The sequence below is a fragment of the Chrysemys picta genome, chromosome 17 (genome assembly GCF_011386835.1).
Source record: "Chrysemys picta bellii isolate R12L10 chromosome 17, ASM1138683v2, whole genome shotgun sequence".
In the NCBI taxonomy this organism is placed as follows: Eukaryota; Metazoa; Chordata; order Testudines; family Emydidae; genus Chrysemys; species Chrysemys picta.
The window spans coordinates 8,735,969-8,763,433 of NC_088807.1; the positions used below are offsets into that span (position 1 = coordinate 8,735,969).

Here is a 27,465-nt window from a genome sequence, read left to right on the forward strand (position 1 = left end):
AGATAAAAAATTAATCATGATTAATCGCATAATTTATTGCACCTTTACACAATAATAGAGTACCATTTGTTTCATTTTTTGGGATGTTTTCTACATTGTCAAATATATTTATTTCATTTACAACACAGAAATCAAACTGTACAGTTCTTCCTATATATTTATCTTTGATTACACATATTTGCACTGTAAACAAGAAACAAAACAAATATTATTTTCAGTTCATCTCATACAAGTACTGTAGTGCAATCTCTTTATCAGGAAAGTTGAGTTTACAAATGTAGAATTATTTACAAATAATAACTACAATCAAAGATAAAACAATGTAAAATTTTAGATCCTACAAGTCCACTCAGTCCTACAGCTTGTTCATCCAGTCTCTCAGACAGATAACTTTATAAACAAGATGCAAGTAGCATTATCTCCTGCAAAGGTAAACTATGTTACCTGAAAGTGAGAACAGGCATTCACATGGCACTGTTTTAGCTGGTGTAGCAAAATATTTATGCCCCAGATGTGATAAAAATTCATATGTACCTTCATGCTTCGACTACCATTCCCGGGAGCGTGCGTCCATGCTGATGATGGCTTCTGCCCAATAACAATCCAAAGCAGTGCAGACCTACAAATGTTCATTTTCATCATCCGAGTCAGATGCCAGCAGCGGAAGGTTGATTTTCTTTTTTGGTGGTTCAGGTTCTGTAGTTTCCGCATTGGAGTGTTGCTCTCTTAAGACTTCTGAAAGCATGCTCCACACCTCATCCCTCTCAGATTTTGAAAGGCACTTCAGATTATTAAACCTTGGGTCGAGTGCTGTAGCTAGCTTTAGAAATCTCACATTGATACTGTAATGTTCCCCTCTGGTGTTATCTGGACCACTTACCTGGTAGGTCACTCCAATCCTTGACTGTGGGAGCCAGCCTTACCCTGCTCTGCTGTGAGAACCCCCACTCCTGGGCTGTTCACACACAGCCTCTGACATGTAAGGTGCTCCTTGGATCGTGCAACTGAATGACACTAGCCAATATCGCCAGTCCCAGACAGAGCCCTAGAAACCTCCTTCTTGCAGTGTCCAGTTATTCCCACTGGATGCTGCAAGCTTATGTAAGTTCGCCAGTTTGACAGAGAAATTGGTATGCACCAGGCTTGTTATCCCAAGGGGAGTCTCTGACACGCTTCAGACCAAACACACTGTTCAGGTAGAACAAACAAACTGAGTTATTAACTATGAAGATAGATTTTAAGTGGTTATAAGTCAAAGCATAGCAAGTCGGATTTTGTCAAATGATATAAAAGCAAAACGGATTCTAAGCTGATCTTAACACTTTTAATGCCCTGTGAAACTTAGATGCTTCTTATCACCATCTAGCTGTTTGCTCTTCAGCCAGGCTCTTCCCTTTAATCAGCGCTTCAACCCCTTGGTGTGGTGTCTGTCGATGTAGGTGGAAGAGAGAGGAAGAGCATGGCAAACCTTTCTCCCTTTTATCATGTTCTTTCTTCCCTCTTGGCTTTGCTATACCCTCTTCATGGTCAGGTGAGCATTACCTCACTGCAGTCCCAAACTGACCAAGGGAAGGGGAGTCCAACAGATCTTATTCCAGTGCCCCCTCACCCAGAGACTTCCCCCACAGATCCCTATGCCCAGCACCCCCTGCCAAGAGACCCCTCCTGCTGAGACAAGCACACTGGGCCATCATGCTCAGGTACAGCGCCCGAACTAGTGCCACTAGTTGTACTGCAACCACGTCCAGTCACGGGGGAGGCGGGGACAGAGGCACCCGACCCAGCCTCCAGAGAGCCAGTAGGGAAGAAGACCCAGTCCCACGGGCCTTCTCCTCCTCCTCACTGGACGAGGCCATGGCGGGCACCATCACTCTTTGGCGATGGACACCAGGGGACACCAAGACATTCTTAGGAGAGTGTCCCTAAACCTGTATCTCCAGGCAGAGGAGGTCACGGAGGAGTTGGACCCGATGGTGGACATCCTCTAGGGTGGCCTTGCCCCTGATAAGAATGATCCAGAACACTCCTAGGGTGCTGTGACAGACTCCAGACTCAATACCACCCACGACTATAGGGGTGGCGAGAAGCTATTTTTTGCCACAGAAAGGGTACGAACACCTTTTCACCCACTCCTAACCAGGGACTCTGGTGGTCGATGTGGCAAATCATAAGGAGTGACAGGTTCAGCCAGGTCCCACCCCAAAGTCACAGAACATTAAGAAGCTGGATTTTTTGGCCGAAAGGTCTACTCGACAGGGGGCCAACCAGCAAGCGGTACTCAGCCGCTTTCAATTCCTGGAGCTCGTTAGCAAAATTCCAGGAGTTCCTCCTGGCAGACTCGTGCAAGGAGTTTAGCGCGCTCCTCGAGGAGGGCAAAGTAGTCTTGAGAACCTCCCTCCAGGCTGTATTAGACGTGGCAGACTCGGCAGCTTGGACTATAGCCACTGCCATTACAATGAGGTGCAGAACGTGACTGCAGGTGTCGGGGATACCACTTGAAATCCGGAACATGATCCAGGACCTCCACTTTGACCGTGCAGGCCTGTTTGCACAAAATACGGATTCTCACCTGCACAACTTTAAGGACTCAAAGGTGACTTTAAAGCCTTTGGGGATCCACACACTGCACCTGAAGGAAAGCCATTTAAGCCTCAGTCCCCATCTCATTTCTACTCTGGGCCTCCGAGGCAACACTTGTCCAGGAGATGGTGCAGGAATAACAGGAGGAGGCGCCACAGTCCGCCTCAAGCCGAGGCCGGGGTTCGGCCAAACAGCCCCCAGGCCCGAAGCCAAACTTTTGACGATGTGCCCGAGGACGGAGCATCAGTATCAAACTTGGATCCTTACCCTCCCTTTGTGAATCGATTCTCCCGCTTCTACCGTGTATGGTCCCATATCACTTCAGGTCGCTGCGTCCTGAGCACGGTACAGATGGGATATTCTATCCACTTCTGTTCCCTCCCGCCATCCCAGCCCCTTTCCCCGTGTCTCTTCAGGGACCCTTTTCACGAACAACTCCTCTTGCAGGAGGTGCAATCACTCCTCGCTCTAGTGGCAATAGAGGAGGTTCCTCAGAAGTTCAGGGGCAAGTGGTTTTACTCCTGCTATTTTCTCATCCCCAAGGCCAAGGGTGGAATCCGTCCTATCCTGGATCTGTGAGACCTCAACACATTCATGAGGAAAGTGAAGTTTCACATGGTCTCTCTGGCTGCCATCATTCCTTCCCTGAATACAGGGGACTGGTATGCCACCCAAGACTTGAAAGATGCATACTTTCAGATCTCCATTATTCCATCCCACAGACGTTTTCTTTATTTTGTGGTCAGCGGCCAGCACTACCAGTTCAGGTTGGTCCCGTTTGGGCTCTTGGCAGCCCCCCGGGTATTCACAAAGAGTGTGTGTTGGTCGTTGCAGCCTTCCTCCGCAAACGTCAGGTGCAAGTATTCCCGTATCTGGACGACTGGCTCATCAAGGCCGAGTCACAAGCACAGACGGCAGAGAATGTGTCTCTGGCTCAGGCCACCTTCCACAGGCTGGGCCTCATATTGAATGTGCCCAAATCCACACTAGCCTCTATGCAGAGAATAGAATTCATAGGAGCTCTCTTGGTCTCCACACAGGCCAGGGCATTCCTGACAGAGCTGCGCTTCCAAGCACTCATGGACATTATCGAAAACCTTCGCCGATTCCCCACAACCATGGCCAGAAATTGCATGAAACTGTTGGGGCATATGATGGCCTGCAAATACTTGATCAAGCACACCAGATTACAGGTGTGGTTGGCGCGAGTACAGAGACTAGGCAGGGACCCACTGGAACAGATAGTTACCTTCCCCACTCGCATTCTCCAGTCTCTCCACTGGTGGCTGTAGCAGGAGTACCCTTTGCCAAAACTCAAGCTACGCTGTCGCTAGTCACAGACTCCTCAGTGCTCGGTTGGGTAGCGCACCTGGGCAATATCAGAACCCAAGTCCTATGGTCCGATGCAGAAGTATCACTGCATATTAATGTAAGGGAGCTGAGGGCGGTTCGTCTGGCATGCCAAGCGTTCCATGCTCACCTTCAGGGAGCATGTGTGTCTGTGGTGCAGCGATGTTCTATATAAACAAACAGGGTAGTGCTTGTTCCTCTCCCCTGAGCTAGGAAGCCCTTCAGCTGTGGAACTTTTGCATGGCCCACTCGATACACCTAGAGGCGTTGCATCTTCCGGGAGCACAAAACGAACTAGCCGATCATCTCAGCCGCTCGTTTCACAGTCACCTCAGGCCAGACATCACACACTCAATTTTTCATAGACCTGTATGTGATGCAGAGCAACAGGAAGTGCCAGCGATTCTGCTCTTTCCTGAACCACAGCCCAGGCTGCATCACAGACGCCTTTCACCTTTCATGGACAAGTCACCTGCTGTACACAGAGTCCTCCTTAAGACTTGCTGGGACAGAGCTTCAATTATCCTCATAGCGCCAGCGTGGCCCCGCCAGCACTGGTTCACCATGCTGATGAACGTCTCAGTGGACAGACCAGTAGCCCTTCCTGTGTGCCTCATCACACAGGACCACAGCCACCTACAACACCCCAACCGGGAGTTCCTCCACCTCATGGCGCGGAAATTCCATGGCTGAACCCTCTTGAGCTTCAGTGTTTGGAACCAGTGAGTAAGGTCCTGCTGGGAAGTGGGAAACTCTCTACTTGTGCCACATCGATCACTGCACCTTTACACAATAATAGAGTACCATTTATTTCATTTTTTGGGCTGTTTTCTACCTTGTCAAATATATTTATTTCATTTACAACACAGAATTCAAACTGTACAGTGCTCACCATATATTTATCTTTGACTACACATATTTGCACTGTAAACAAGAAACAAAACAAATTCCATGGCTAAACCCTCTTGGGCTTCAGTGTTTGGAACCAGTGAGTGAGGTCCTGCTGGGAAGTGGGAAACTCTCTACTCGTGCCACATACCTGGCAAAGTGGAAGTGCTTTTCCAACTGATCTCTGGAGAGGGGCACCGAACCACAGCTAGCGCCAATTCCCCTTGTTTTGGACTACCTGTTATACCTCAAGCAGCAGGGGTTGGCAATCTCATCTCTCAGGGTACACCTGGCTGCCATTTCGGCCTTCCACCCGGGGGCAGCGGGTAGGTCAGTCTTCAGTAATCCCATGGTGGGCTGGTTTCTCAAGGCCTTGGACAGAGTTTATCTGCAGGTACAATGGCCCATTCCCCAGTGGGACCTCAACCTGGTCCTGTCCATGCTCATGGGGCCCCCTTTCAGGCCCATAGCAACCTGCTCTCTGTCCTACTTTTCTTGGAAGGTGGCCTTTCTGGTGGCCATAATGTTGGCCAGAAGGGTAGCCAAGTTCAGAGCGCTGACTTCCAAGCCCCACTATAATACAGTCTTTTATAAAGACAGGAGGTGCATCTACGCCCTCACCCCGTATTTCTGCCAAAGGTAGTCTCCCAGTTTCATGTGAACCAGGACATATTTTTACCAGTGTTCTTTCCTAAGCCACATCTCAGTAACAGAGAGCCCATGTTCCATTCTCTGGACATCAGGCATGACCTAGCATTCTATACTGAGCGCAGAAAGCCATTTCGTAAGTCACCACAGCTCTTTATTGCAATCGCAGAAAGGATGAAGGGGCTTTCGATCTTGTCCCAGTGCATTTCATCATGGATCACGTCCTGTATAAGGACTTGCTATGACCTGGCTAAAATTCCAACCCCTTCACTTACGGTGCACTGTATGAGAGTGCAGACATCGTCCGCAGCATTCCTGGTACAGGTCCCTATCAAGGAACTATGCAAGGCAGCAACGTGGTCCTCTGTCCACACCTTCACATCACACTACACCATTACCCAACAGGCAAGGGACGATGCAGCCTTTGGCAGGACAGTCCTGCATTCCTCAACCAGGTGACCTCTGACCCCTCCGCCAGGGAAAGTGCTTGGGAGTCACCTATTGGAATGCACATCAGCAATCACTCGAAAAAGAAAAATGGTTACCTACCTCTCGTAACTGTTGTTCTTCGATATGTGTTGCTCATGTCCATTCCAATAGGTTTGCCCATGCTGTGTGCACGATCATTGGAAGTTTTTTCCCCCTAGAGGTACCTGTCATGTCGGCTGTGGAGACCCCTGAAATTGTGCCTTCATGACAGTGTATATCGATCACTGCCGACCTGCCACCTGCTCAGTTCCTTCTTGCTGTAATACTCCGACAGAGGGGAGGCAGGTGGGATTTGGAATGGACAGTTCCTCAGATTTGTCACCTACAAAAACTGGCTCAGGTTTGGGAATCTCCCCAAAATCCTCAGCCGTGAAGACTGAAGCAAAGAATCCATTTAGTTTCTCCGCAATGACTTTTTTGTCTTTAAGCGCTCCTTTTATATCTCGATCATCAAGGGGCCCCACTGGTTGTTTAGCAGGCTTCCTGCTTCTGATGGACTTAAAAAACATTTTGTTATTACCTTTGGAGTTTTTGGCTAGCCGTTCTTCAAACTCCTCTTTGGCTTTTCTTATTACATTCTTGCACTTAATTTGGCAGTTCCTCAGATTTGTCACCTACAAAAGCCGGCTCAGTCTTTTCATCACTTGCGTCTGATGAAGTGGGCATTCACCCACGAAAGCTTATGCTCCAATACTTCTGTTAGTCTTAAAGGTGCCACAAGACCCTCTGTTGCTTTTTACAGTATTATTAAGTTTCTCTACCCCTGCATTCAAGTACTACAGTAATTTGTAACCCAGCATGAGACAACCCAGGTTTAAGTTTAAGCATAGAAGTTTCTGGTTATCAAGGAATAACATACAGATTATCAAGGGGTGCGAAGCTCAGTTTAGGATCAGGTGGCGTAAGGAATACATAATCTGCAATGACAGGTTTCAGAGTAGCAGCCGTGTTAGTCTGTATCCGCAAAAAGAAGAACAGGAGTACTTGTGGCACCTTAGAGACTAACAAATTTATTAGAGCATAAGCTTTCGTGGACTACAGCCCACTTCTTCGGATGCATATAAAATGGAACATATATTGAGGAGATATATATACACACATACAGAGAGCATAAACAGGTGGGAGTTGTCTTACCAACTCTGAGAGGCCAATTAATTAAGAGAAAAAAAACTTTTGAAGTGATAATCAAGCTAGCCCAGTACAGACAGTTAAGAAGTGTGAGAATACTTACAAGGGGAGATAGATTCAATGTTTGTAATGGCTCAGCCATTCCCAGTCCTTATTCAAACCGGAGTTGATTGTGTCTAGTTTGCATATCAATTCTAGCTCAGCAGTCTCTCGTTGGAGTCTGTTTTTGAAGTTTTTCTGTTGTAATATAGCCACCCGCAGGTCTGTCACTGAATGACCAGACAGGTTAAAGTGTTCTCCCACTGGTTTTTGAGTATTTTGATTCCTGATGTCAGATTTGTGTCCATTAATTCTTTTGCGTAGAGACTGTCCGGTTTGGCCAATGTACATGGCAGAGGGGCATTGCTGGCACATGATGGCATATATCACATTGGTAGATGTGCAGGTGAACGAGCCCCTGATGGTATGGCTGATGTGATTAGGTCCTATGATGATGTCAGTTGAATAGATATGTGGACAGAGTTGGCATCGGGGTTTGTTACAAGGATAGGTTCCTGGGTTAGTGGTTTTGTTCAGTGATGTGTTGTTGCTGGTGAGTATTTGCTTTAGGTTGGGGGGTTGTCTGTAAGCGAGGACAGCAATATCCCGAATTGGGGGTAAAAGGTTAACGGGTCAAAGTACAGACATCGAGATACGAGGGTATGTTGTTCATATAATGGCTATGTTCAGGTGTGGAGTTTAATGAGTGGATACGACGATGAGGATGGATTTACCCTCATTTGGTGAGATTTAATGTTCAGTGAGTTTATGGTTCCAGTTCATATGGTCCAACGGAAAAAGTCTCTCAGTCCCTTTCTCATAGTTGAAGCATGATGTTGCTCCAGCTCACGCCTCCTGGTACTGTCGGTGGCTGGTGATGAGCTCGATTGATTTCTAAGCCAGCATCAGACAACACAGCTGTTTGCTGGATACCTAGTCAGAGTGAGTGTGTTCTTGTAAACACAGTCTGGTCCTGAAGCCTTTTCCCCTCCCCAGCTCATCACTAGCTGTCAGGGGAGAACTCATTCCAAACTTGCTTACCCCTACCTCAGGTGTGGGCAAACTTTTTGGCCGAGGGCCACGTATTGGTGGCTCAGGGAATGGGGTTGGGGTATAGGAGGGGGTGTAGAGTGCGGGAGGGGGCTTAGAGCAGGGGGTTGGGGTGCAGGAAGGGTGTGGGGTGCGACAGGGCTTAGGGCAGGGGGTCAGAGTGTAGGAGGGGTGTGGGATGCGGCAGGTGGTTTAGGGCAGGAGGTTGGTGTGCAGGAGGGGTGTGGGATGCGGCAATGGGTTGGGGTGCAGGCAGGGTGAGATAGGGGTTCAGGGTGCGGGCTCCGGCTGGGGGCTGCTTACCTGGAGTGGCTCCGGGGCGCCAGCGGTATGCACCAGGGCCAGGGCAGGCTCCCTGCTTGCCCCGGCTCTGCGCCGCGTCGCATTGCTCCTGGAAGTAGACGGCACCACGTCCCTGCGGCCCCTGGGGGAGGGCAGAGGGCTCCGTGCGCTGCCCTCGGCTTCGTGTACCTCCTCCGATGCTCCCATTGGCCAAGATTCCCCTTTCCTGGTCAATGGGAGATGTGGGGGGTGGTGCCTACAGGTGAAGGCAGCGCGCAGAGCCATCTGTCCCCCACCCCGCCCCCAGGGGATGCAGGGACGTGGTGCCGGGCGCTTCTGGGAGTGGTTTGGGGCCAGTGGCGCCACAGGGGTGGCAATCCCATGGGCCAGATCCAAAGCTCTGACAAGCCAGATGCAGCCCACAGGCCGTAATTCTCCCACCCTTGCTCTAGCTTGTTCAGCCATCTGACTGTGCATTCTGAACATCTAGTCTTCTAACGGGGCTCTGCTCCACCATGTGGGACTGTCTGTATTGCTGCCCCACAGGCACACTGAGAAGAACAGGCTAAGCCAAATTTCTCCATTGCAGCAATTCCTCTGGCCAGTACACTCAAGGGCCCATTAAGCCTAGTCCAAGATCTGCGTCTCAGGTTGTAAATGGGCAGATATAAGTTAGGGCTTCTGAAAATGCATCAGCACGCCAGTCTCTCTATCCCAGATTTGCTGCCCCTGTGTGAGGACACAGCTGTCAGCTGAGCTCTGCCATCATTCATCTGAGACTGGTTCTGGGCTGGCAGCAGTAGACACGAGTGCAGCAATGACTGCCACAAAACGATGTTGCCAAGTCAGTCATGGCAAGTTAGGAAGACCCGCAGGGACAGGTGTTTGCTTCAGGAGGGGGCCGATCTGCTTGCAAGAAGTGTGCATTGCCTCTGCACAGGCAGTTCTAGGGGGCATGGACTCTGGGTGACGTTTTCAGGGAGCGATGGAATTCGATGCTGATGTCAGGCTCAGGCAACCACTAATGACATGGGTTATTCCCAATCACCAAGATGCTTCTGCCAGCGTGTGCCCCACAGCACTGCACAGTATCGCTCTGGAGCAAATACCAGTGCCAGGAGTGAGGGTGTAAATCTCCTCCCCAGGAGCTTCCTGCCAGCAGTGCAGGGGGTGATCTTTTTAAGTGCTCTAGTTGGAGCAGTGGGGCAGACTGCCATCCAGTCTACCTAATTAGGTGACAGCCTAGCTAGGTGACAGCTGGCCCAGGGGGAGGGGGGGCGGGGGGGAAGTGGACAAACGTCAACATTGCCCAAGTGATTAGCCTGGTCAGAGGTGGGGAGACACTGACAGGCAGTTGCTCTGTGCAGAGACTGGACAGAGGCGCTACGTTCCCGAGCGACACAAAAGATCAGTTGCACAGGAGCCTCCCTCAGTGTTTCTTTCCTTGGGTGTTTGCAGATGCTGGCATCTCAGAAGTGGCTCAGATCCAACTGGTGAACGGCCCGAGTCGCTGCGCTGGGAGGGTTGAGGTGCTTTACAACCAGCAGTGGGGAACCGTGTGTGATGACAGCTGGGACTTACAGGATGCTGGAGTTGTATGCAGGCAGCTGGGCTGTGGGACGGCTTTATCAGCCCCACGAGGAGCTCGATTTGGGCGAGGATCTGATCGTATCTGGCTGGATTATGTCAACTGCACAGGGACAGAAGTTGCCCTCTCCGATTGCCGGGCTCGGCCTTGGGGACACAATAACTGTACCCACGGAGAAGATGCCGGTGTTGTGTGCTCAGGTAACTTGCATCCATCATGTCACTGTGGATAGTGTGGGGATCGAGCTGGGAAACTTTCAGCACAGACCCAGCTCTCCTGTCTGAGTCAGCGCTGACCCCAGTGCCCCTACATGATGCTAAGGGCCTGTACTGTAGGGAGCTGTTTCGGGGTCACAGTAAGTGTCGCTCTTCCCATGGTGTCACTGCTGACCCCATTTTCCCTGCACAGTTCTATGTGCCTATGCTCCAGGGAGGGGGATGGGGGGTTCAGCAGGGGGCACTCTCCCCTCAAAGTCAGTGCTGGCCACCGTGCCCCAGGACACCACTTTGGGCCTGTGCTGCAGGGAGCAGTACATGTTCCTCTGTGAGAGACCCTCCCCGTCGCTGATCGCTATGATCCCCCTACCCCTCTACAGAACAATGGGGTAGCGGTAACCATACATCCCATTTGTGGGATTTGGGGTTGAATGAATCCTACAGCCACTCAGCGATCCCTTTATGAAGTGTGGGGTTCCTATCTAAGTCACTCCGGGTGATTTACATATCAGCTAATTACCCATAAAGTTGTAATATGCCCCACTGTTGTGACTGGAGACAGGGTTCTTCCTCACTTCCTCTCCTACACAGCTTATGAGTTTCAGTGCCCTGTCTCCCATCTACCCTGTTCCATGCTACAGGTGGCTGCATAGTAGTTGTGAGGAGGAGGGCTGTGAAGTAATTAAAAAGTTAATCGAGATTAATTGTGAGATAAAAAATTAATCACGATTAATCGCATAATTCATTGTGCCTTTACACAATAATAGAATACCATTTATTTCATTTTTTGGGATGTTTTCTACATTTTCAAATATATTTATTTAAATTACAACACAGAATTCAAACTGTACAGTAGAAATATTTGCACTGTAAAAAAGAAACAAAAGAAATAGTATTTTCAGTTCACCTGCTACAAGTACTGTAGTGCAATTTCTTTATCAGGAAAGTTAAACTTAGAAATGTTGAATGATTTACAAATAATAACTGCAATCAAAGATAAAACAATGTAAAATTTTAGATTCTACAAATCCACTCAGTCCTACAGCTTGTTCATCCAGTCGCTCAGACAGACAAGTTTGTAAACAAGATGCAAGCAGCATTATCCCCTGCAAAGGTAAACTATGTTACCTGAAAGTGAGACCAGGCATTCACATGGCACTGTTTTAGCTGATGTAGCAAAATATTTATGTGCCAGATGTGATAAAAATTCATATGTCCCTTAATGCTTTGACTACCATTCCAGAGAATATGCATCCATGCTGATGATGGGTTCTGCCCAATAACGATCCAAAACAGTGCAGACCGACAAATGTTCATTTTCATCATATGAGTTCCGCATTGGAGTGTTGCTCTTTTAAGACTTCTGAAAGCGTGCTCCACACCTCATCCCTCTCAGATTTTGGAAGGAACTTCAGATTCTTAAACCTTGGGTCAAGTGCTGTAGCTAGCTTTAGAAATCTCATATTGGTACTGTAATGTTCCCCTCTGGTGTTATCTGGACTGCTGATCTGCTAAGTCACTCCAATCCTTGACTCTGGGAGCCAGGCTTATCCTGCTCTGTTGTGAGAACCCCCACTTCTGGGCTGTTCACACACAGCCTCTGACATGTAAGCTGCTCCTTGGATCGTGCAACCGGCCAATATCACAGGTTCCAGACAGAACCCTAGAAACCCTAGTAATCCCCGCTGGATGCTGCAAGCTTATCTTAAATTTGTCAATGTAACAAAGAAATGTATATCCCCCAGGCTAGTTATCCGAAGGGAAGTATCTGACATGCTTCAAACCAAACATACTGCTTCAGGTAGAACAAACAAACTGAGTTATTAACTATGAAGATAGATTTTAAGTGGTTATAAGTCGAAGCAGAGCAAGTCAGATTTTGTCAAATGAAATAAAAGAAAACAGATTCTAAGCTGATCTTAACAGTTTTAATGCCCTGTGAAACTTAGATGCTTCTTACCACCAGCTAGCTGGTTGCTCTTCAGCCAGGCTCTTCCCTTTAATCAGCGCTTCAACCCCTTTGTGTGGTGTCTGTCGATGTAGGTGGAAGAGAGAGGAAGAGCATGGCAAACATTTCTCCCTATTATCATGTTCTTTCTTCCCTCTTGGCTTTGCCCTACCCTCTTCAGGGTCAGGTGAGCATTACCTCACTGCAGTCCCAAACTGACCAAGGGAAGGGGAGTAACTCACTCGAGAGTCCAACAGATCCTATTGTTGCTGCCGAGGCCAGCGTTCTTTGTTCCTGTGAGGCTGGGCTGGGTTTGTCCCATGCATGCCTTGATGAGTTGTGAACTGCCCTTCTGCTCTCAGAGAGTTTTTGCCTGGGCTTATTTTAAACCATGAGGATACATTTTCAACTATATAAGTGAAATTATAACCTCTAACATTCCTATAACATTACTGCAACAACAATTACCATAACATCACTATAACAAGAAAGCTCAGTGTATTATGAGGCTTCCGAAGACAGCCGACATGACAAACTTTGTATTGGATACTACACAGTCATTTTATAAGGATGAATGTGGGGGTGCTGGGTGATTCCCCGAGGTACAGAGAGTCATAGGTACCTTCTTTGTGTTTTGTGAAATTTGCAGTGAAAGTGTTCTTAAAATGAACAACATGTGCTGAGTCATCAACCGAGACTACTGTAACATGAAAGATATGCAGAATGCATGTAAAATACATAGCAGGAGATACAGAATTCTCTCCCAAGGATTTCAGGCACAAATTAAATTAACAGATTGCTTTTTTAGTGAGCATCATCAGCATGGTAGCATGTCATCTGGAATGGTGGCCGAAGCATGTAGGGGCATGTGAATGTTTAGCATATCTGGAAAGTAAATACCTTGCAGTGCCACCTTCAAAAGTGCCATGTGAACGCCTCTTCTCACTTTTGGGTGACATTGCAAATAAGAAGCAGGCAGCGTTATCTCCCATAAATGTAAATAAACTTGTTTGTCTCAGCGATTGGATAAACGAGAAGTAAGACTGAGAGGATGTGTAGGCTCTAAGATTTCCATTGTTGGTTTTTTTGAGTGCAGTTATGTAACAAAAAAAAATCAACATTTGTAAGTTGCACTTTCACAATAAAGAGATTGCACTACAGAACTTGTATGAGATGAATTGCAAAATACTATTTCTTTTACCATTTTTTACAGTGCAAATATTTGTAATCCAGAATATAGTAAAAACTGTTTTTTCCAGCACTTCACCAACAGGAAAGCTCTATTTCGGATATTCATTGAAATTCTGGTTTATAGTCTGGTTGGCGTGAGGCTGGCAGAGTGCTGGGGCACAGAAGGGGGTTTGTAGCGCAGGCTCGGAGGGAGACTTTGGGTGTGGGAGGGGTCTTGGTACGTGGGAGCGGGTGCAGGTTGTAAGATCCATGGGCCTCTCACCTTGGATGCCTCCCCGTAAGCGACGACCTGTTCCAGGTTCTGGCTACTCCTAAGAGGAGACGCGTCAGGTGGCTCTGTATTCTGCCCGCCCCCCATGCCAGCTGCACAGCTCCCATTGGCTGGGAACCACGGCCGCTGGGAGCTGCGTGCGGAGGGAGTGCACCAACCTGCCTGCCGTGCCTCCACCTAGGATCAGCCAGGATGACTTGCTGCTTCCAGGGAGTTGCTTGAGGTGGCCCTGGATCCGGCACCCTGCACCCGATACCGCGCCCAACTTCCTGCCGTGGGGCCCCTCCTGCACCCAAACTCCCTCCCAGAGCCTGTGCCCCAGCCCTGCCCCAACCCCAACCCCGTACTCCCTCCCGCACCCAACCCCGTCCCTCTTTGTTAACCAGCATTTTTCATTTACCAGCACCCCCCATTCCCTCAACATGCCGGATAAAACAACTTTAACTGTAATAATATAAAGTGAGAACTGTACACATTGTATTCTGTGTCATAACTAAAATCATTATATTTGAAAATATAGAAAAACATCCAAAATATTTAATAAATTTCAATTGATATTCTACTGTTTAATAGTGCGATTAAAACTGCGATTATTCCTGATTAATTTTTTTAATCATTATTATTTTTTTGAGTTAACTGTCATTAATTGACATTGAGTGAACCCCAAAAAGGCTGTTGCAGAGGCTATTCAGACATGTCCGTGGGAGGCGCTACGTCCTTCTTTGAATGATTGCTCATGTGCATTTCAATAGGTGTGTACGCGCCGCGTGCCTGATCGTCGGAAGGTTTTTCCCTAGCGGTACCCGTCGGGTTGGCTGTGGAGACCCATGGAGTGGCGCCTTCATGGAGGTGTATATAGGTCCCTGACGACCCGCTGCCTGCTCAGTTCTTTCTTAATGGCAGTGACGGTCGTTGGAGCAGCTCAATCTCTTGCACTCGCAAGTGCCTTCATAGTGGTTTCCTTTTCTTAGTTGTAGATAGCTAATAGTTAGTTATATAGTAGTTTCTAGTAAGTTGGGCTTATTTTGAGGGGCTTTCTCCCCACCCCAGTTTCCCCAGGCACCTGGGCATGCCTCTTTCACAGGAGTTTAAGGCGTACGAGAGGTGTGCGAAACCTATGCCCACAGGCGATTCACACGCTTCTTGTCTCAAGTGCCTAAGAGACAGTATCAGATAGACAAGGGCCCAATTTGCAGGGGCTTCAGACCCAGGATTAAGAGAGAGCGGGACTATCATTGAAAGCTCCTCCTGATGGAGTCGAGCCTTCGCCCCAGCCGGCACCGGAAATGGCACTGGCATCATCGGTGAGTAGTGACCCCGCCTCGGTGCGGGATATCCCGGCACCAGGAAAGGACTCGTCCAAGGAGAACGAGCACCTGTTTGTAAGGCCCGTGCTACCAGGCGGCACCGCTTAGTCCCTGGTGCTGCATAAGAAAGAGAAGGCACACAGGGCTCGTTACCCCATCAAGAAGCCCCAAAAGGATTCCAGTGGGGTGCGTCATGCAGGAGGACACCCACGGTCTGGACATCAATTCCCGGCAGTGTTGACTCCAGTCCCAACTGGAAGCCCATCGAATCCGGTGCCGGTGGACTCCCCGACTCGGGAGGATTTGGAGGAAGAGCTCGACCTCCCTTCAACGCCGGACACCTACGAGGCAACGCAGGACCTTACTTCGCAGGTGTGAGCTCTGGCACCGCAAGCTCAGGCACCGTAAGTGGCACCGACGACGGCACCGGCTGCAGCATCTATGTCAGCGCTGCATATGGGTCTGACACACTTTGTGGCACTGGTGGTGGCTCCGCCCCGGTTCACCATTACGGAAAGCCCATGATGTTACGGCACCGCTCACCATCACCCCGGTACCGCTCCCCGGCACTGTCGGGCTCCGCCGTTCTGTGGTCAGGCACAGAGTATTCATCTGAGTCTGACGCTGAGTCTTCTGTCTCTTGAAGCAGCCAGTACTGCTCCCGCTCCCGGCACCGGTCCCAGTACCGCAGAGCTGTGGACTCATCGGCACTGGCGGTCTCCTGGCCCATCCAATGGCAGGGCCAAGTACAATGACCCTTTTGCACTCATTTGACCTATCATAGGACTCAAGGTCAGGGCTCCAGGACCACATTAGTGCCGTCTGCACCCCATTCCCTCCCTGTGGCGGGGTGACGCCTCACCAGTGCGGCGTCTCCTGCTGGTTGTCCAGGGAATTAGCTCTTTTCCAGCTCCGGAGCACCCTCTGCTGGCTGAGGTGTCGCCTGCTGCTGGCCTCTGTGTCCCTCCCGAACCCCGGTGCCCTTTGCCCAGCGGTTCTGCCCACCGCAGTGCCCCCTCACTCTGGGTCTTCCCTTCCAGGGGAACCCCCAAACTCCTATCCCCACCTTGACTCAGTGGCTGTTGCAAGTCGTCATGTAGCCCCTGCTCTCTGGGGCAGACTGCAGTCTGGAAACCAATCATCATCGGCAAGGGGGCTTAGACCTACTGCCTCTGCCTTTATCTGGGCTGCCCCTCTGCAGCCCCAGTACCTTTTTGTGGGCCCTTAGCTTGGCCTGAAGCCTGGGACTTTGCTAGGATGGAGCTCCCCAGCTCCCTCTGCCCTTCCCCAGTGCTGCTTCACCCTAGATAGAGTGTGTCTCTCTTCTGCTTCTGGCCCCAGCACTCTTATAAGGGCCAGCTGGGCCCTGATTAAACTGACCACAGCTGTGGCTGCTTTCCCAATCAGCCCAGCTTTCTGCGATGCAGCCTTCTCCATGGCTGCTTTATCCCCTTCAGGCAGGAGTGGGCTTACCACCCCCCTACATCCCCTTCCCAGAAACATCAGTGGCTCGCCACACCCCCAGGTCTCCTGAGGACTCCGCATGAGACAGGGACTCTGGGCCATCATGCTCAGGTACAGCGCCTGAACCAGTGCCACTAGTTGTACTGCAGCCACGTCCAGTCACGGGGGAGGCGGGGACAGAGGCACCCGACCCAGCCTCCAGAGAATCAGTAGGGCAAGAAGACCCAGTCCCACGGGCCTCCTCCTCCTCCTCCTCACTGGACTAGGCCATGGCGGGCACCACCATCACCCTTTGGCGATGGACACCAGGGGACACAAGGACATTATTAGAAGGGTGTCCCTAAACCTGAATCTCCAGGCAGAGGAGGTTGGACCCGAAGGTGGACATCCTGCTACGGTGCTGTGGCAGATTCCAGCCTCAATACCACCCACCACTATAGGGGTGGAGAGAAGCTATTTTTTGCCACAGAAAGGGTACGAACACCTTTTCACCCACTCCCAACCAGGGACTCTGGTGGTCGTTATGGCAAATCGTAAGGAGTGACAGATGCAGCCAGGTCCCACCCCAAAGTCATGGAACACTAAGCTGGATTTTTTGACCGAAAGGTCTACTCGACAGGGGGGCTCCAGCCTCGAGTGGCCAACCAGCAATCCGTACTCAGCCGCTTTCAATTCGTGGAGCTCGTTAGCAAAATTACAGGAATTGCTCCTGGCAGACTCATGCAAGGAGTTTAGCGCGCTCCTCAAGGAGGGCAAAGTGGTCTTGAGAACCTCCCTCCAGGCTGTGTTAAACGTGGCAAACTCGGCAGCTTGGACTATGGCCACCACCATTACAATGAGGCTCAGAACGTGACTGAAGGTGTCGGGGATACCACCTGAAGTCCAGAACACGATCCAGGACCTCTTCTTTGACCGTTCAGGCCTGTTTGCACAAAATACAGATTCTTGCCTGTACAACCTTAAGGACTCAAAGGTGACTTTAAAGCCCTTGGGAATCCACACCCCTGCACTCCAAAAAAAGCCATTTAAGCCTCAGCCCCCATTTCACTTCTACTGTCGGCCTCCAAGGCAAGACTCGTCCAGGAGACGGGGCAGGAATAACAGGAAGTGCCCGCCACAGTCCTCCTCAGGCCAAGGCCGGGGTTCAGCCAAATAGCCCCCAGGCCCGAAGCCAAACTTTCGAAAATGCGCTCGAGGACAGAGCATCAGTATCAAACTCGGATCCTTACCCTCACTTTGTGAATCCATTCTCCCGCTTCTTCCGTGCTTGGTCCAAGATCACGTCAGATCACTGGGTCCTGAGCATGGTACAGATGGGATATTCTATCCAATTCTGTTCCTTGCTGCCCTCCCACCCACTTTTTCCATTCCTCTTCAGGGACCCTTCTCACAAACAACTCTGCTTGCAGGATGTGCAATCGCTCCTTGCTCTATGGGCAATGGAGGAGGTTCCTCAGGAGTTCACGGGCAAGGGGTTCTACTCCCGCTATTTCCTCATCCCCAAGGCCAAGGGTGGGCTCTGGCCTATCCTGGATCTCTGAGACCTGAACACATTCATGAGGAACGTGAAGTTTCACATGGTCTCTCTGGTCTCCTTCATTCCTTCTCTGGATCCAGGGAACTGGTATGACACCCTAGACTTGAAAGATGAGTACTTTCATATCTCCATTATCCGTCCCACAGATGTTTTCTTCATTTTGTGGTCAGCGGCCAGCACTACTACTTTTGTGGTCAGGGTGCTCCAGTTTGGGCTCTTGGCGGCCCCCCGGGTATTCGCAAAGTGTATGGCGGTCATGGCAGCCTTCCTCTGCAAACTTCAGGTGCAGGTATTCCCGTACCTGGAGAACTGGCTCATCAAGGCCGTGTTGCAAGCGCAGGCTGAAGAGCATGTGTCTCTGGATTGGGCCACCTTCCGTAGGCAGGGCCTCATATTGAATGTGCCCAAATCCACAATAACTGACGCAGAGAATAGAATTCATACGAGCTCTCTTGGACTCCACACATGCCAGGACGTTCCTGCCCGAGCTGTGCTTCCAAACACCTCACTGACATTATCGAAAACCTTCGCCGATTCCCCACAACCACGGCCAGAAATTGCATGAAACTGTTGGGGCATATGCCGGCCTGCACATACGTGGTCCAGGACAACAGGTTACGCCTTTGCCCCCTCCAGGCGTGTTTGGCGAGGGTACACAGGTTTGGCAGGGACACACTGGACCGGATAGTTACCCTCCCCACTCGCATTCTCGAGTCTCTCCACTGGTGGCTGCAGCAGGAGTACCCTTTGCCAAACCCCAACCTACGCTATCGCTAGTCACCGATGCCTCGGCGCTCGGTTGGGGAGCGCACCTGGGCAATATTAGAACCCAAGTCCTATGGTCCCACACAGAACTATCGCTGCACATCAATGTAAGGGAGCTGAGGGCGGTTCGTCTGGCATGCCAAGCATTCCAGGCTCACCTTCAGGGCGCATGTGTGTCAGTGGTGCCGCGATGTTCTATATAAACAAACAAGGTAGTGCTTGTTCCTCTCCCATGAGCTAGGAAGCCCTCAAGCTGTAGGACTTTTGCATGGCTCACTCGATACACCTAGAGGCGTCGCACCTTCCGGGAGCACAAAACGAGCTAGCTGATCGCCTCAGCTACTCATTTCACAGTCAAGAATGATCCTTTAGGCCAGACATCACACACTCGATTTACCAGAGGCAGAGGCTTTCCCTACATAGACCTCAACCTGGTCCCGTCCATGCTCATGGGGCCCCCTTTCGAGCCCATGGTGACCTGCCCTCTGTCCTGCCTTTTCTGGAAGGTGGCCTTTCTGGTGGCCATAACCTCGTCCAGAAGGGTATCCCAGCTCAGAGCGCTGACTTCCGAGCCGTCCTATACAGTCTTAAATAAAGACAAGGTGCAGATACAACCTCACCCCACGTTTCTGCCAAAGGTAGTCTACCAGTTTCATATGAACCAGGACATATTTTTACCTGTGTTCTTCCCTAAGACACATGCCAGTAACAGAGAACACGTGTTCCATTCCTTGGATGTCAGGCGTTCCCTAGCATTGTACATTAGCCACACAAAGCCATTTCGAAAATTACCACAGCTCTTTATTGCAATAGCAGAAAGGATGAAGGGGCTTCCGATATCGTACCAGTGCATTTCATCATGGATCACGTCCTGTATCAGGACTTGCTACGACCTGGCTAAAATTCCAGCCCCTTCGCTTACGGTGCACTCCACAAGAGCGCAGGCATGGTCCGCAGCATTCCTGGTGCAGGTCCCTATCCAGGAAATATGCAAGCCAGCAACGTGGTCCTCTATCCACACCTTCACATCAGACTACGCCATTACACAAAAGGCAAGGGACAATGCTGCCTTTGGTAGGGCAGTCCTGCATTCCTCAACCAGGTGAACTCTGACCCCTCCCCCAGGGAAACTACTTGGGAGTCATCTATTGGAATGCACATGATCAATCACTTGAAGAAGAATAACGGTTATCTACCTCTCGCAACTATTGCTCTGTGAGATGTGTTGCTCATGTCCATTCCAAATCCCACCTGTCTTCCCTCTGTCGGAATATTCTGGCAAGAAGGAACTGAGCAGGTGGCGGGTCGGCAGTGACCGATATAAACTGTCATGAAGGCACCACACCAGGGGTCTCCACAGCCCACCCGACAGGTACCGCTAGGGGAAAAAACCTTCCAACAATCATGCACGCAGTGTGTGCACACCTATTGGAATGGACATTAGCAACACATCTTGAAGAAGAACAGTTATGAGAGGTAGGTAACTGTTTTTTCCACAGCATCACTAGTGATCGGACGCATAGGAACCTCCCTGAATGTTTATTCCCTTGGGTGTTTGCAGACGCTGGCATCTCAGAAGTGGCTCAGCTCCGACTGGTGAACGGCCCGAGTCGCTGCGCTGGGAGGGTCGAGGTGCTTCACAACCAGAAGTGGGGAACCGTGTGTGATGATAGCTGGGACTTACAGGATGCTGGCGTCGTGTGCAGGCAGCTGGGCTGTGGGACATCGTTATCAGCCCCAGGAGGGGCTCGATTTGGGCACGGATCTGACCGTATCTGGCTGGTTGACATCAACTGCACAGGGACAGAAGTTGCCCTCTCCGATTGCAGGGCTTGGCCTTGGGGAGAGAATAACTGTACCCACAGAGAAGATGCCGGTGTTGTGTGCTCAGGTAACCTTCATCTACCACCCTGCCTGTTGTAGGGAGGAGGGTGGGAAACTCATTAGCGGGACTTGTCCCCTCACAGCCAGAGCTGACCGCAGCTTGGTGCTTGGGATCTGTGCTTCAGGGAGCAATATGGCAATTCCAGTAGGGAGCACTCTCCTCTCAGTCTGTGCTGACCCTAATTCCCCTGTGCATTCTATGGGCCTGTGCTGCAGGGAGCAGTGTGAGGGCTCAGGAGGGGATGCTCAAGCTCTCTTCTTGATGTCAGTGCCAGCCCCAATGCCCTAGTGTGGTGCTAGGGGGCCTGTGCTTCAGGTAGAGGGATGGCAGTAGGGGGCGCTCTCTGTAGTTGTGCTGGCCCTAATGCCCCAGTGCAGTGCAATGTGCCCCTAGTAGGTGGAAGCCTTGTCTTTTCCTGAGGGGGGGCAGCTCCGTGACTCCCTTGGCCAGAGGCCATACAAGCCGTGCCCTCTAGGCCTTGGAGAGGGGGGTAACCTCTTTCCAGTTTGGCAATAGTCACACTGCACCTCTGCGCCCTCCGAGTGTCTCCCTGTACCACTCAGTCCCTGTCTCGCTGGGCATTCACAGCAGTCACAGATCTGCTGCTATCAAAGGAACAGGGTCCCAAGGTGACTAGCTCCACCTCCCCTCTCAGCCCCAGTCAGCACACAGCTTTAGATCCCTTCGTAGTCACACCAATGACAAGTCATTTCAGAGTGTAGAGATTTGAGGGGTAGCAAGGAGAAGAGTTGGAAAGAAATGGTTCCATGGTCAATAAAATCATATCACACTGACTAGAGCCTTGACTCATTGAACAAGATACTTTTCTGTCTGGTAGAGGAATGCTGACGCCACAGTCCTTCCAGGGTTTTACTCCAGGCTTGGCTGTGGCTCTTGTTCCTGAGACAAACGCTGTCTGTCGCCTCCTGGGTGAAAGGGAGCTCTTGTCCCCTCTCCTCTTTCTTTGTAGGTACAGACTATTGTCTCTTCCCAGAAGTGGTCTCTCTTTGGAGACTTGTGCTGAGGGTCCTTTGTCTTTGTAAATTATCAGGCCCCCACTGGGCCTAGACAGTGAATATAGCCTGTCTCCATAGCTGTGCATTGTTCTATGTGCTGATTGGCGCAGCCGAAGGATTGCCATTGCGCTGGTGACAAGCTTCACTACACTTCTGAAGCATCATATTCTATATTTTTGATCTCTCTTCAGCTATGTCCCATACAAACATCTTGCCCCCATTAGGGCAACCTGTGGGCTGCCGGCTCTTGGTAGAGACCTCACATACCACCTCTGGTGAGCTATTGTGCATATATCTCACCCTTTGGATCCCGGTATAACTCCAGGCATTCCTGTGCCCTCTGCCAGTTGGCGTCCACTTATCTCTGGGCCAGACTCCTCTGCAGCACAATGGGGACCTGAGGAACTGCAGCTTCCACTGGTTGAATTTGGTGTCAATGGAGCCTGCAGCCTCTCACTCAAACTAAAAATCCAGGGCCAATTTCTCAAGAGTCCAGTTCCTAAGCACTGTGTTCCAGTAGATTTGCATTTCCGGGTATTAACCTTGAAGTTGTAACTTCCGCAAGACCTAATCACAGGAGACGCAATTCTTCCTCACTTCCTGTACTACACAGCTTACATATTTCACTGTCCTGTTTCTCAGCTGCCCTGACCTACCCCAGAAGTGGCTGAATGTCATTGGGGCCATCTTCTTCTTTTGTGTAAGTCACAAGTCATTATCTATGTAACCCTTTTGCCAGTAGTGTCGGAAGCGACCAGGGCTGGGTTCAATATCTAGGGGTTCCTTTCCAGCAATATAACACAGATCCGGCTTGAGCACCCACCCAGTAACCTGGCGGACGTACACACGACCCCTTGGATGCTTCTACCATGCAAGGCTTCCCCTCTTGTCTCAGTGTAGAAAAGAAACTTTTTAATAAGAGGAGGGAAGCCCCGCATCATTATCTTGGGAAAACGCAAGAAACAGGATTTATAAACATGAAACTATGAGCAAAACAGCGCCCCGAAAATATGTTGGGCAGTGTCTTTTGCCTCAGGTTCTCGAGTACAGCAACAAAAAATTCCTTTAAGGTCCCCCTCCCTTCTCCCTCCACCGCACACCACTCACGGTGGTTGTCTTTGGTTAGCGAAGACCCAGAATTCAGAGGTGCACCTGTGTGAGTTCACTTCGCATCTTTGGGGCGGTGAGGAAAGCTCGTAGCTTGAGAGTGGGGAGGAGAGCACCTCGCTCGCTCTGCTCTCTGAGTGCTTGCTTTGGTGGCAGCTACCCCGCCGTCCACTCATCCCTCCGCTCGCCCTCACCTTCTGCTGCCCCCGGCCTCTCTACTGTGACCTCTGCAGGTTGCTCTGTTGAAGCTCCACCCAGTTCTTAGTGACTGTCAGCTCTTAGTGGGGAAACCTCAGTGCTGAAGCAGGCTGGGCAAAACCACTTTTTCACAGAAGGAGATTTCAGGTCTAGTGATCACTTAAACTAAAATTCTCCTAACAGAGTCTTAATTAACTTAATTCATCTGAGACTGGTCCTGGGCTGGCAGCACTAGACACAATTGCAGAAATGGCTGCCACAAAACGAGGTTGCCAAGTCAGTCATGGCAAATCAGCAGGAACCGCAGGGGCAGATGTTTGCTTCAGGAGGGGGCCGATCTGCTTGTAGGAAGTGTGCATTGCCTCTGCCCTGGTCGGAACCATTGTCAGCCTGGTGCGCAGCAGGTTCCTGCCAGCCGTCACTGGGCTCCAGGCAGTTCTAAGGGGGATGGACTCTGGGTGACATTTTCCGGGAGCTATGGAGCCAACACATGTAAATTCGATGCTGATGTCAGGCTAAGGCAACAACTAATGACACAGGTGACTGTGTTCAGCTCCCAATCACCAAGATGCTTATGCCAGTATCTGCCCCACAGCACTGCACAGTATCGCAGTGGAGTGAATACCAGCGCCAGGAGTGAGGGTGTAAATCTGCTCCCGAGGAGGTTCCTGACAGCAGTGCCGGGGGTGATCTTTTTAAGTGCTTGAGTGGGAGCAGTAGGTCAGACTGCCGTCCAGTCTGCATAACTAGGTGACAGCTTAACTAGGTGAGAGCTGGCCGGGAAGGGGGTGGACAAACTTCAACATTGCCCAAGTGATTAGCCTGGTCAGTGCTGAGGAGCCCTCGACAGGCAGTTGCTGTGTGTAGAGACCAGTCAGATTCGTCTGCAGGAGGCACTACGTTCTCCATCGACACAAGAGATCAGATGCACAGGAACCTCCCTGAGTGTTTATTCCCTTGGGTATTTGCAGACGCTGGCATCTCAGAAGTGGCTCAACTCCGACTGGTGAACAGCAGGAGTCACTGCGCTGGGAGGGTCGAGGTGCTTCACAACCGTCAGTGGGGAACCGTGTGTGATAACGGCTGGGACTTACAGGATGCCGGAGTCGTATGCAGACAGCTGGGCTGTGGGACGGCGTTATCAGCCCCAGGAGGGGCTCGATTTGGGCAAGGGTCAGACCGTATCTGGCTGGACAACGTCAACTGCACAGGGACAGAAGTTGCCCTCTCCGATTGCAGGGCTTGGCCTTGGGGAGAAAATAACTGTACCCACGGAGAAGATGTCGGTGTTGTGTGCTCAGGTAACTTGCATCCATCAAATCACTGTGGGTGGTATAGGGATCGGGCTGGGAAGCTTTCAGCAAAGACCCAACTCTCCTGTCTGTGTCTGCGTTGACCCCAGTGCCCGAGCATGGTGCTAAGGGCCTGTACTGCAGGTAGGCGGGTGTCAGTTGGGCATGTTTTCCGTTTGCAGTTGTGCTGGCCCTAATGCCCCAGTGCAGTGCCATGGGCCCCTAGCATGAGGAAGCCTTGTCTGTGCCCGCTGGGGGCAGCTCCCCGACTCCCTCGGCCACAAACCACGCAAGCTGTTCCCGCTAGGCCTTGTGGAGGTGGGTGACCGCTGTCAAGGTTGGTAATATGCATGCTTCACCCCTTGGCCCGCCGAGCGTCCTCCTGCAGCACCCAGTCCCTGTCTCGCTAGGCATTCACAGCAGTCACATGTCTGCTGCTCCCAAAGGAACAAGGTTCCAAGGTGACCAGCTCCACCTCCCCTCTCTGCTCCAATCAACACAAAGCTCTAGATTCCTTCATAGTCACACCAAGCACAAGTGATTTCACAGAGTGTAGAGATTCGAGGGTAGCAAGGAGAAGGCTTGGAAAGAAATGGCCCCATGGCTAATAAAATCATACCACGCTGACTAGCGCCTAGACTCATTGAACGAGATACTTTTCTGTCTGGTTGAGCAACGCTAACTGCACAGTCCTTCCAGGGTTTTACTCCAGTCTTGGTTGTGATCTCCTGTTCCTGACAGAAATACTGTGAGCCCGTCTCTTGTGTGAAAGGGAGCTCTTGTCCCCTCTCCTCTTTCTTTGTAGGTGCAGACCATTGTCTCTTCCCAGAAGTGGTCTCTTTTTGGAGACTTGTGCTGAGGGACCTTTGTCTTTGTAAATTCTCAGGCCCCCACTGGTCCCAGACAGAGAATATAGCCTGTGTCCACGGCTGTGTTATCTCCGGCTGTGCTTTTTTCTATGTGCTGATTGGCTCAGCCGAAGGGATTGCCATGGCGCAGGTGACAAGTTTCACTTCAACACTTCTGCAGCATCATATTCTATATTTTACATCTGTCTTCAACTATGTCCCATAGAAACGTCTTGCTCCTATTAGATGGACCAGCAGGCTGCTGGCTTTTGGTAGAGACCTCACATGCCACCTTTGGTGAGCTATTGAGCATATATCTCACCCAGGGGATCCCTGTATAACTCTAGGCATCCCTGTGCCCTCTGCCATTTGGCGTTGTGAAGCAAGGAGATTCTTTCCCCCAAGAATCAGGCAGAACAGACAATACTGAAGAGGTTTATTCACGGCACTAGGAAGACTGATAAAGAGCTTCATAAGTATGATGTTATAGTGACCAGTTATATACATTTTCTTATTAATCCATTTGCATTTATTATGCAGTTACAGTGACAAACATTTTTTCAGAGAGAGAGAGAGAGAGAGGGAGGGAGAGAACACTTAACATAATGAGTTGAGTGTTTACAGCTATCCGGAGAGCTGTGGAGGGTTTGTACTGTTCTTCCTTACTGAGAGGCCGAGTGACTGGGCGGACATCTGACCATTTAACTTATCAAGTGTTTACAGCTGCCATTGTCCCTGGGCCTGCTTGTTAGTTACGTGGGTTTCTGCCTCAGCTGCTAACTGAATTTTTAACTCCTTGCCTAAAAGTTCCCTCCCGTTTGACAAATCGAACTCCCAGGTGAGATGTAGTCAATACTTTAATGCTTTGGTTTACATGATCTGTCTTAGGGTTACCTAAGGGAGGTGGGTGAGGGGAGGAAGAGGGGAGTTGGGGGAAGGAGGGAAAGGTAGGAAGCATAGTGAGATTTTTAAGCATGTGTCTCAAGTACCCGCACATGACAAGAGAGGTTAGTAACACAAATATAGAAGCAGCAGCGGCTGTTATTTGTACAATAATTTACCAGGAGTTGGGGTTGTAAGATGCATTACGAACAGGATCCTTCAGTCCGGGTGATGGTTTGATTGGAGAGTTGAACTTGGATGCCACCTTTAGTGATGCTGTTATGAACGGTGGCAGATGCAGAAGCAGCAGCCAGGACCACTTTGAGTAGCAGCTCCTTGGCCAGTTGAATTGGTGTGTTGTCCAGGTATAGGTTGTCATACCACCGAGGAGCCGTTGTGATTCCAGTGAACACATGGCCAGGGAGGTGCACATCACCTAGGGTAAATGAGTCAGTAATCTGCAGGCACATGGAAGTTTTTGCCTGGCACTGCAGTGGTCCGTACATGTAGTCAGATGCAGCGGTGATAAAACACTACTGAGTAGCGGATACTTGCACAGCAGGTTCAGCATGTATAAGAGGAAGGACATCCACAACAATAGAAGAAGACGGAGTTAAAGTATGGAGAACAGAACAGGAACACACGATATAGCTATTTGTCTCTGTGCAACAGTCCAATGTTGTCATTAGTATGGGATTGGGGGGGATGGTGCCAGGTATTCAGAGAGCCCTACTTTGTACATTGTATTGTTAGTTACATAACCAATAGTCTTAAAATGGAAAGAAGAAGAAAACACATGAGTAGGAATAACAGAGGGATACACAAGGAGGAAATTAAGGAGAAGGGTGAGTCTGGAGGAAGTAAAGAGACCACTATCAATTGAGTGGAAACGCTTGCAATGTGGGCAAGGGTGGGGGAAGAAAGGGTATGGGAAGGGGGGAAACCCAGGCATACATCTAGCATGTCTTCTCTTGCAATGTTAAATACGTCACAAGCCAGCATATCACAAGCACGGCCTTTAGCTTGTGACTTGTCCAGGTTGACTATAGCGTCTGAGGTCTTTTTAATGATTTTGTAAAATACTTTATTGCTACATCAATTGCAGTAAGAGCATAGGATAAACCTGTGTTAGATAGTTCTCTGAAGATGTCCACGCAGTGTGCAGAGGCGGTCAAAAAAGCAAACAGGATGTTATGAATCATTAAAAAGGGTTTAGAGAATAAGACTGAGAATATATTATTGCCCTTATATAAATCGATGGTACACTCACATCTTGAATAATGCATACAGATGTGGTCTCCTCATCTCAGAAAAGATATGCCGGCACTAGAAAAGGTTCAGAAAAGGGCAACTAAAATGATTAGGGGTTTGAAACGGGTCCCATATGAGGAGAGATTAAAGAGACTAGGACTCTTCAGCTTGGAAAAGAGGAGACTAAGGGAGGATATGATAGAGGTATATAAAATCATGAGTGATGTGGAGAAAGTGGATAAGGAA

General features: G+C 50.1%; 1 protein-coding gene across 1 annotated transcript in view; it reads left to right on the plus strand.

Annotated features, from left to right (window-relative positions):
• The window catches only part of LOC122173729 (deleted in malignant brain tumors 1 protein-like), a 142,568-nt gene that overhangs the window by 31,194 nt on the left and 83,909 nt on the right, over positions 1 to 27,465 (plus strand). The window contains exons 7-9 of the mRNA XM_065570733.1: positions 9,913 to 10,242; positions 20,302 to 20,631; positions 23,918 to 24,247. Of these exons, the coding sequence (XP_065426805.1) occupies positions 9,913 to 10,242; positions 20,302 to 20,631; positions 23,918 to 24,247 (990 nt within the window). The remainder of the gene's footprint in view (positions 1 to 9,912; positions 10,243 to 20,301; positions 20,632 to 23,917; positions 24,248 to 27,465) is intronic.